The sequence below is a fragment of the Macrobrachium rosenbergii genome, chromosome 3 (genome assembly GCF_040412425.1).
Source record: "Macrobrachium rosenbergii isolate ZJJX-2024 chromosome 3, ASM4041242v1, whole genome shotgun sequence".
NCBI lineage: Eukaryota > Metazoa > Arthropoda > Malacostraca > Decapoda > Palaemonidae > Macrobrachium > Macrobrachium rosenbergii.
In genome coordinates, this window is record NC_089743.1 from 29,496,642 (window position 1) to 29,508,774 (window position 12,133).

General features: G+C 34.5%; 1 protein-coding gene across 1 annotated transcript in view; it reads right to left on the reverse strand.

Moving 5' to 3' along the window:
* Positions 1 to 8,986, reverse strand: part of LOC136850747 (aspartic and glutamic acid-rich protein-like) — a 28,087-nt gene extending 19,101 nt beyond the window's left edge. The window contains exons 1-3 of the mRNA XM_067124692.1: positions 8,866 to 8,986; positions 7,132 to 7,244; positions 3,734 to 3,823 (exon numbers count right to left, since the gene is read on the reverse strand). Of these exons, the coding sequence (XP_066980793.1) occupies positions 3,734 to 3,823; positions 7,132 to 7,244; positions 8,866 to 8,986 (324 nt within the window). The remainder of the gene's footprint in view (positions 1 to 3,733; positions 3,824 to 7,131; positions 7,245 to 8,865) is intronic.
* Positions 8,987 to 12,133: the final 3,147 nt, after the last annotated feature.

Here is a 12,133-nt window from a genome sequence, read left to right on the forward strand (position 1 = left end):
GGATATTAAAGGACGTTTGTAGCTTTCTGATTGTATATGAATCACGGTGATGTGATAAATAGTCATATATATATGTGTGTGTGTGTGTGTGTGTGTGCGTGTGTTAAGGATCACAGAGTTGCGAGTCATTTCTATATCCATGGCAATCAACTCTAATATAACATATAAGTTTCAAAACCAAATTAATAAATAAATTATGCCCGCCATTTAATTACAGTCTATGAATGTTACAATTTTAAAAGGAAAACACTGTCAGAGTTGCAATGTGATATTAACCAAGATATAAATTTTAATTCGAAAGGTTTTGACTATGGAAATAAATGCGATATAGATTTGTTTGCGAACTAATGCGTTACAAACGAAAAACTATAGCAAAGTCCACCTAGGTTTGCAGCTAAGCGCCGCCCACTGCTTACGTCACGACTACTCCTTGAAGCTGATTGGTAAGGAATAATTTCGAAAGGTTGATTAATCTGTGGTTTTTGTCATCTTCATTTATTTTGCAATGATTGTTTTACCGAACTAAAATACTTTCTGCTGATTATCAAAAGGAAACGTTATATTATCCCCTGAGATAAAATCATAATACACATCTCCCAAAAAATGGTAAAAAAGAAAGAAAAATATGAATGAAGTCAAGAGTGTTCCGCGATGCTGCAGTGTTGTTTCGTAAATGAGGTTCACCTGAATACGGAGGTGACACAGGGAATGTCTGCGTTCGAATTGGTGCACTTGAATCATTGGACAATGATAATTACTGTCTGATTTGTCAAGCGCGTTCACCACTCTAGATTTATCACCAAGACTTTCTCAAATCTATGCAGACTGGTATTTCATACTGATTTCAGGAAATTTTACTGCATTTTAATAGTCATAAAATCGATTTCATTGCAATCGTTTATACATTCGGAGGGATGACAAGCAGTGACTGCACTCTACAAACCCAGAATATGCCTATGTTTAACTTAAAGTTACAGTATGATAGGCTGTACAGGTCATATTGGATATAATTTGCTGAAAATTTTTTAAGGACATTATCTCCTTTCGAAATAACAGGATCATAAAAAATGACAAACCTATAATGTCCAATGTTTTTATGACGTTTGGATTATAGGCCTATCAGCCGTTTTATTGTGTTTCTTGTTGTGGTTATTCTGGGTTTTTGCTGATGTTATGGTGCTTGTAGTGCCTTCGAAAAATTTTCATGTGGTAACCTAACATTGTAGAGTAAACAGACCTGTTCATAAAATACTGGTGTAAAGAATTACCTGCCTACTCTTGTTAATTGAAATTTAGTCATCTGTTTTAATTAAAAGTAATCGAGATCTTTATGAATATAGTCTACGCTAGAATATGCTCCTAACAACAGAGAGAGAGAGAGAGAGAGAGAGAGAGAGAGAGAAATTTACTGACTCCTATGTATCCTTTTGTCCAACAGGGTAATCAACAAGAATGCCCCCAAAATCAAGTGATTCATGGGCTACTCGCAGACTGGTTTGGATCATCTCATACATAACTTTTTCAGCTATCATTTATTTTTTCTTATTTCGTTAAGTATCTTATGATGCCTTCCTACCTTAACCTTCATTTTCATAGCTATGCTACAGCAGCCTTATATTTACTCATCACAGTATTATAATTTGTTATCCCTTTTGTAAATGTATTTTCAATATACTGTAGTTCATTGAGAGCAGTCTGATAGTTGTGTGTAAGGCTGAGCCAATCCTATGATTGGTCTATGTGTGCCATCGGCTACGTGCCCAAAAGTTTTACTTTTATTCTCTGTGGTATGGTTGGCGTTACAATTACTATGGCCATCTACGCATGTATGTGTATGTGCACTTGCTTATACGTGTATATACATTCCACTTTATGCATATACATTATATATCGTGGAGTTAAAACTACTAATTAATGAAAAGCTACTCTATTTCCAAAAGATACGGGTAGAAAATTATTTGCGATAAGAAATTGACGTTTAGGCCTATGTCCTCTCATTGCCTCAAAATATAAGAAATTGACGTGTAGGCCTAATCTCTCAATGATATTAACATTTGACATGGCTGCTGAAGTCTATGCTTCATTTCAATTAATGTGGTCTATTTGGGATCGCTTATCTACGCCAAGATGATAAAAAAAAAAAGATGCACGGACAAAATGCACCAAGATCTTAATAATGATATATAACTTAATATATCTTTTAACGGAGGTATCAACTGCATATTTCACAACTCCGGGAACTCATATCTTTGGTGTCATGATTCATGCACGAAACGCAGCGTGACCGAACGGAGTCAAATCCGTACTGGTAATCATTTGGACTGTTAACTAAAAAAAAATTTAGTGTGACGGCACTCCCCCTTCGAGAGCTAGCCAATCACTGGCGTGCAGTGGGCGGGGCTTGCCTGCAAAGCTAGGTGGACTCTGTTAGTTGAACACATGTACACAATGTTAAAAAAAGAAGAGGCCTCATCCTTTGGCTATTATTTTGACGACAATCATCTGATAAGAAGGTGGGTAAGATAGCATTTATAACTGGTTTGGATATCTATTAACAACTCGAGAATAACAATACAGACTGCGTTTGAGCTTCAATGAATTCCAGGCTCAGACAGACCACAGGCCTAAACTCTGCATTAAGTAAAGACCAAGGGAAATAAGCAAACTTTTCACGGAACTAATATAAATCACAACAAATTACAGTTCAATACACCAAAACACAGAGTTAGTGCCATAAAAGATAAAGCAAGAGCTTTGTACAGTTTTAGCCAAAAGTTACTTGGGGACCTAAAACATAGGCCTACTTCTTTAATGTTACATTCAAATAATCCAAGGACGGATTACCACGTGTGTGGTGCTATCTCCTAGGTGGGGAACTTAACTTGTATATACTATGCTGAAACTAGGAGAAGAAGAGTGCATACACAACCTATTTAGATACAGCATCTAAAATACTTGTGAAGTCCTAAAATCCTTATTCCTGCACATTTTAGTTCCCGTTACATCAACGAGTTGTTATTTTATAATGCAATCATTTTCCCATCCCTCCGATGGAATTGATAATGATAATAATAACTGAAACTAGATTTCTTCATTTTTCCACGACAATTAGAAAACTTCATTGTAACAAAGACTGTCCCGATTGTCTCATACAGGTTTGTGATCTTGAAGCAGAAAAAAATATGAAACTTTCAGTGATAAGAAATTATTTACTCTCCAAACAACGGCTTGGTAATAATGAAATAAAATACATTAAGAAGATAGTATCCAGTCTGGATATCTCCCACTACTGAAGTGTTACGTTGTAGTGCCCAGCGCCAAGTTTTTCATTGCTATTCCAGTTGTTCTGGAACTGTGGAAATTTCTTCTGAAGCCCATAAGATTAATAGGATGCAATACCGCTTTAAAACGCCATGCTTGTTTTACGTTTATTGTTGTCCCTGTAAAGTACTGTTCTGTTGATTTATCGTTACTGCGTTCATGTTTTTTATTCCCTCGCGTATGGGGTCTATTCTGTGGAAGACTTAATTTGAAGATAATGGCCTCTTTAGGCTTCTTCCTTAAGAATATTTGGTAATTGATGATGATGACAATTTATAGTTAGCCCTTTCCTATGGCCTACCTTTAGGATAACAAGAACGAGAGAGAGAGAGAGAGAGAGAGAGAGAGAGAGAGAGAGAGAGAGAGAGAGAGAGAGAGAGAGAGAGAGCACTAATACAAGTGTTCACCTTACCCATTTGTCTTCCATGATAGCTAAAGTACTTTGCTTGACAAGAGTATGAAGGAACGGCGGCTCTCGTATTCCATTATGGGAAGCCCCTCCCTAAAATGAGGTTAAACCCCTATCTGTTATATTCCAAGACTGTATTCCCCAAGTCGGCTACTAAGGCAACAGCAGCCTCTCTATCTACCTCGAGTCTGACTGCCACAACAAATTGGTACAATCTCGCGTACTGCATCCTGACAACAATATACGGCCTCAATCCAGGAGACCCCATCCCCCTTCGTCCACCTCCCACAACCTCCTCCCCAAAACCCTCAACCCCGAGGACATAAAAAGAGATTTATGAGGTTTGTGGAAACCGGAGAAAGAATCATTAAGTGGAATGACAGATGAAAGGAGAAGAAAAGAAATGGTCCAATAAGAAACAACATATCCCTGACGGCGTATCGTTACATTCGATCAACGGAAAGAAATGAGGTGCTCTTAATTCCAGAACTTCATTTCTTCATTCCATCACCCTTTCCAGTACGGCACTCTTGACACTCCTCTAAGAGCCTACATGTTTTGAAATACTGTTTGAAGAAGATTTATCATAAATATACGTTGAGCTGATACAAGTAAATGTAACCACACACTAGTTATATACATACATTCATATTAAACATTTGCAGCTTAATGTTTGTGAAAAACAAAATGTCATGGTGATGTAATAAAAGTCATATATATATATATATATATATATATATATATATATATATATATATATATATATATATATATATATATATATATATATATATATAAACTAAAATGAAACAAAAAAATAACAAACAAAGTAACAAAGTACGGTACTCTCAATGTTTGCTGTAAATACCATATCCCTTATGAATAGTCTACCCATTGATGCGCTGACAAAGTCCGATGGTATCCATTATGAAATTACTGAAGAACACAAGATATTTAGTCCCCTTTATTTAGCAATTATAAGATATGTATCTTCTACCGAAATTCCAGTATTTAATAAATATTATGAAAGAAATAATAAATACTCCAGAAAGGAAGAAAAAGAAAATTTAACGATATTACAAACGAACAAGTAGAGCAATAATTGTTTCTCTATATAAACAACATAAGGTTAGCTAAACAATGAAACGACTTAACCAACAGTCACACAAAAACCTTTCATGGAAGAGAATTTTACAATAATCGCCTCGAATAACATCCTCTGATATTTGCTGAGTATAATCAAAGAAGTCTTAAGTACAGCCTCAGCGTTATTGATTATCAACGGAAATCTACACAACGATTTCTCGTAAAGCTGGAATGCACCCAATTCATTGCACAACATTTCTAACCACTTGTATTTGGGTACTCACACTCTTACATTCCAGAAATCTTACATTTCCACACATCGGATTTGAAAATTATATATACATGTTTTGTATGAGTGCACAAAAAGAAGCACACATACATAAAATTCTGTCTAGACAAACCAGACTATACTCACAAATGTATTCTAAATAACAAACACTTCATATTCTGTGAGTGAAATCTGGGTAGTAACATTTATTACCGTATCTTAGTTTCATTTTTTATTTGATATTAAGGAACTGCTTCTTTTTCCATTGAAAACAAATCAGCCAAGTACCCTTCAAGACCTAATACAGCAAGGCGACTTAAGATGTTCGTCAACAAATGATCTCCTTAAAATGTAAGTTCTAATAAACCATTATTGATTTTAATTTAAACCGTCCAAAAATGCACAGGAATGAAAGCAAATAATATATTAGGTTAATGGTTCACTTGCGTGCAAGGAACTATGTTTCTGGAACACGACAATAATGACAAGAAGCCTAAAAAATGGCAACTTCCTAACCAGGGGCTATACCGAAGACAGCAGTCAGCCTGACGTCTCCCAGTTACACATTATCCTGGAAGTGGAAACTGCCAAGACTTTCACGAAACGGTGTTTCAGGAAATCCATTCATTTTCATAGCCTTGCTTGATTAAAGATGTGATTATTTAGTCATTGCGACCTGAAAAACGTTACAATCGAAGAATGGCAGTGTTCCAGTTTTGATATTTTCATGGTTCACTGGTGATTTCTTAGTTTTTTTTTTTACATATAGGCTATAATAATGTGTATTATAGGAAGAATTTGCTCCAAACATATATTTTCTATATCAGTTTAAAACACTGTGTTTATGATTCTTTCGACTTTCATCACTCAACGAGCAGGAACCATACGAAACTTGATAACATATGGAAGGAATTAATGCAACCCCCCCGCAAGCATCCACTGCAATAAAAGCATACAAAAATCCATACGATGCAAGATATATAACATTGATAAAAATCTCACAACTTCCTTCAACTGATGATTATATTTCATTTACCAACACTCGTCAGCCGATAATGGTTTGAGCTTCTCTTGTTTCATGACAATACGAAAGAAAAAGTACACCTCTATTACCCAAAGACAGATATAACCAACTGGAAACGACAGGGATTTATGATCATTCTTCCTCAAAGGCTGCCAAAAATACATGAAATAGATGAATAAAGGAACGCATAAAAGCTAACCCAAGAGGGTGAAGCACAGTTATTCCAGCAAGCATCATAGAAGTACATTTAACGTAGCCATGAGGAGGACAAATGGACGAACGAATAGACGACGACAAAAGCAATGGGCACCTAGGGAGACATGACGCTTCCCTTGGAACGCATAATGAAACTCCTAAATTAGACTGGACCATAAAGCTGATGGAGTAGAGACTAAGAAAACTTTAGTCGTAAAAGAAATTTGCCGATTGCAGCTCCGAACACAAGTACTCACGTCAATTATAAGTGGCAAAACACGAAAAAGTATGTTCTCACAAAAAAACAAAACAAAAAACAAATTAAATCACACGAAGAATATCAGCGAGATATTATATAAAACAAAATAAGTCAAACAATAACGAATACGCTAACAATACCAGGAGAGAGAGAGAAAAAAATTCTCTTCATAGTAGGCGAAAATGGCCCATATTCAACTCAGTTGGCTAAAATGGCCCATTTCCAACAGAACAGATTGAAAAACCTAACCGAGCACTTTCTGCCGCAATTTGGAAAGAAAATCTGACACCGAGTTCGTAGCACCCTGAACATTTCCAACACTGTTAAAGCAAACGTTCACAGAGCATTCGAGGTGGTCTTAAACATTTCCCCAACAGCTTCAAGCAAAACACTCACTGCGGGTTCAAAGCGATCTTAAATACAAATATCTTTTTTTTTTTTATCCTTGAGGCAATTACAATTCATAACAGGATACAAGGCTCTCTGTACCCAGCATACATCTTGAGAGCACGGCTAAGGATAATTCAAATAACGGAAGGACCCATCCCCCACCACAGAAAGTACCTCACGTCCACGCCTGGATTTAGATTTTCCAAGCGATCCCTTGAGACCCGTTGCCAACTAAACAGGACGATGAGCCCTTCCAGATTGCCTTCCAGACTTGAAATTCCAGAGCGATTCTCTGGAAAAGATGCAGGGACTTTTTTTTTTTTCTTTTTACCAGAACGCTTCAACCCTGTTCGTTCTTTGATTAAACTGTACAACTGAGGCCGTACCTTAAATTCAAATGCCATTGGTTAACTTCTTAGCTGAAAGAATCCAAAACCAGCTTGCTAGATAGAGAATTCATATTTGTGATTAGCGGTCTAATACACATTACCCCTTCACCAAAACTCACTTCAAAAGTTATAACAATGATATATAACAAAACATATACCTAGTGCTTAGCGTCACTGAAAAGTCGTCATTGCCCAATAATTCCGTGGTTCGATTCCACCTGGTGACGGATCGCTCATCAATTATAAATTCCCCCTTCCGCGTATGTTATCCAAAGCTTGAGTGAATTTTATAATAAACGATATTTTCAGCTTAATTTTTGTGACTATAAAAAAGGTCACCGAGTATGTGACAACGAACTTATAAATACACACACACATATAGCCTATATATATATATATATATATATATATATATATATATATATATATATATATATATATATTCACTAAACTAAACGTATTTTCCCTCTTTGGGAGGTGGTGGCGCCAGAGGGGTTTGCTATCCCTAAACCCTCTTCTTAGCTCCAGCATATGATGGCACCCATCTAAAGCTGGGCGGATTAACAACCCTTAAAAAAAAAAAAATTAACCAAACGTTGCACACGCTCAGCGGCGGAAGCCCAGATGGCTGATTCTATCATGCAAACGGGGTAGTGAGGTCGCCACATCCAATGCTTATATAAAGGTATATATATATATATATATATATATATATATATATATATATATATATATATATATATACACACACATACATACACATATATATATATATATACAATACATAAATGTATATATACAAATACATATTTCCTATATATATATATATATATATATATATATATATATATATATATATATATATATATATATATATATATATACAAGATTACATACATAAATACATATAAAACCACATATATATATATATATATATATATATATATATATATATATATATATATATATATATATATATATATATACATACACGGTATCCTTTGTAAGAATTTTCTTGTAGCGTCGTACATGAGATAAATAAGTAGAAAAATATAAGGTACATAATTGTGAGAAATGGAAAAAATGACACAATGTGAGTTCAGGGAAATGTGTGAAAATATATAAATGTGACAGAAAATACCCAGAAAAAAGGGTACATACATATATACATTCATACATACACACAAACACACATACATATATATATATAGTATATATATATACATTATATATATATATATATATATCTGTATATATATCTATATATATATATCCATACATGTGTATGTATATATATATTCATACATACATACATACATACATATATATATATATATATATATATATATATATATATATATATATATATATATATATATTATATATGCAAATGCTGCATATCTAACGATCCGTTCAATAAAAACAAAAAGTTACACGATGTTACTTTTAATTCAGCATTTATATCTTCATACTGTTCTTGGCATTTTATTTTTGAGAATCACTGATCATAATGAGTATAATTACCTTTATCATCAAGGAACATCCAGACATTAGCAATTATTAACAAAGAACCAAAATAACCATTATTTTCCCAATCACACTTCTTCCTCTCACTTTCTCTTTTTAGGTCCTTTTGACGACTCATGGGGGCACTCTCTTTGCAGAGGTGGCTGGCCAAGACGGAACATGTGGAGAGACCTGGGACAACCAAGACCCAAAGAAGAGAATAAAGTCTTGTGGGACAACGACTTCAGATTGACAACACTGCCCACTAACGACTGACGATGGCCTGAGAGCAGGTGCCAGCCCTCTTGCTACGCTGGAATAGAAAGGTCCACCTCTTTAGAGTTATAATTGATAACCTCAGGACTGGGCAAGATCAGTCCCTAGCAACAAGCTATTTGAACATTCTCCATTACAGACGGCTTTAGGAAGAATAGCTAATGTGTCTACAACGTTAGTGTAGTCTACAAAAACAAACAAAAAAGGGGCAGCAAGGCCTTTCCATGCAACATCGTTCCTATTGCTTGTGTACACTTCCTTGCAACTTAGTGACACCATGTGTCTCGTAAGTGTCACGCCGGAAAATTTTCACTCTCAAGAAGCGTGATGGATAACAGATGCAGTATACTTGTCCTAGGTGCTGACGACCCGACAAGATAGAAAATTGACAGCAATAAGTTCTGACAAAGCAACGTGTATGGAGCATCGATGGTGACTTTCAATACCGAGGAAGCAAATAGCAAAAATTACTCAGGGATCTGGAGACTGGCAACCTGACTAAAGCTAAGTAACTAAGGAACAGGAACAAATGTTCCGGAGAATTTTCTTGGAGCCAGTTCACAGTCAGGCTATCCACATTCCAGTCGTTAATTTTCAGAAAAAGTCATTAAACAACGTTACAAAATATGTAGAAATACACATTTCAACCAGAGTTTTTTTGTAAATCTTTGATTGCTGATATTTAGAGTATTTATTACAAGTCGCAGAGAGAAAATAAGCCATTTACATACTTTTTGTCAAAAAAGTTTTGATTTTATACTATTTGGTCCTCACGAATATACAAAATCTTTGCAACATTTAAGCGCCCTTGTATTATAGCAAGAAGCCGCAACTGGTCTGCTTCAATTACAGGGAATTTACTCATTTTGTAGTATTAATTGCACCTTAAAACTAATTCGAAATCCCAATGTACCTTGTGCAAAATCCATTTTAAGCTGCCATACAGCTTAAAATGAATTTTACATGAGGTAAAATGTTGATGTGGTCTTTAGGGAAAAAATTGTCCTTTAAAGAATAAACTGTTTACAATCAATGGTTCGCCTGCTGTTTATAAAATCCATATTTCAATTTTGATATCCGTTTCCCATTGTTTGTTCTATTAGTGAATGTGTTGGTTTGTCATATAATGTTAGGATTTGATATCTAAATGCACTTGCGTTTTAACGTCGAATTTAGCAGTGGGACTGACTGAACACCCAAAAAAAAATCTTTGTGCAAGGGTAGGCTGGTCATTTTAATCTTGTATGAATACTAACACTTACCAATGACAGACCAGTAGGTAACATGCTCCCTTATACTATTCTTATTCTCTATTAAATGTTTTATCCACAAGTCTTATCATTAATTTAATCCTAAATTAATGTTTGGAGAACGTGTATTTCATCATTTGCGTAATAGATGCGAGCTTGATTAAGAGTAAGTCAACCGTGTTTTGTACGTGGATCTGTAACATCATAATTATGAAGGTGTCAACTTCAGTAAGTGCAGATATTTTTCTTTTATTATTCTTCTGTTCTACATTTTATTATGATTCTCCGTTATTTTGATTAGTAATTTGTTTTTGTTTAATTTCTCAGTAAAGTATTATTTCTTAATGAGATGTACCTTATATTATGATGAAGTGTTCAGTAAACCTCTAGGGCTCCAAAAGATAATGCTGGAGGAAACTGAAAACCTTTGTAATTTAACTACTGAACAATGAAGACTGAAATGGTCTGCTGGTAAAATATCTCCTAGATAAAGAGGAAGCGACAACAGTTTTAGTGAAATAATGACTTATATAAATATAGAGTCCTATCAACAAGAAATAGACCTAGCGGTAAGAAGTAAATATTAAAATATTCTGATTTAGGTTTCCAACTTAGCAGAGAGAGCCAGAATCTGCTTTTGACATGCAAACACCACCCCTCACGTTGCACCTCTTAATTTTACTTTTTGAAGCTCAGAAATCTGAAGTCAGTAACTGAGATGCCATTGTCAGAAAGGTGCAGTTCTAAACACTATTTGAACTTAAGCAGCCTTCTGAATATTGATGCCTCTTAAATATCCTTCTTCATTCCCTTACCACTTTTGATTCAAAGGTTGAGTTCCACAACGATCTGGAACTTTATTACTCTTGCTTGTAATGCTACACATGATGTAACTACTTATGTATTTCTTTCTCTATCTATCTATCTATCTGTCTACATACACATGAATTATCTATCTATCTATATATATATATATATATATATATATATATATATATATATATATATACACATACATACACACACACACACACACACACACACACATATATATATATATATATATATATATATATATATATATATATATATATATATATATATATAATGGCGATTAAAACCAAAGCACAGACAAACTGCACCTTATATTTACTGGCAAGTTTTAACAGTACTACTGACATCACCAGATCTACAGAAAGAAGATACTCTTCAAATTACAAATGGAAAATCAAACTGTTATTTCAAGGGAATTTTCTTTCTATGTTTGATGATGACAATAATATTGTCAAAACTGTTACTAATATACAGTATTAAGGCTGTAGTTAAGATTATAATGGAGATTTTGTGTATGTGTACTGATAGCTAGGAGAATATTAGTTAGGAATAGCGTAAATATAAAAGAGAGAAAAAGAAATGAGAAAGAACCATTAATAGACAAATGATAGACAGAGAAAGAGAGAGAGAAGAGCCGAGAGCCTTAGAGGAGTGAGGTCGAGAGCCTGGCCAGTTGTGGGTTAAGAATATTCAAGAAATGCTCATACTTCGATTCTTAGTCATATTACTCAACTTGTATATATACAGTGTTATTTTACTAGTGTGTTAATGAAGTAAGAAAGCTGCACTGTGCCTTCCTAAGCCTCCTGGGACTCTAACAACTAACAACAAACAAAGCCAGAAGCGAATAAAACAAAATAAAAAGAAAAGACCACATAACATATGTATGTATGTATGTATGTATGTATGTATACATATATATACAC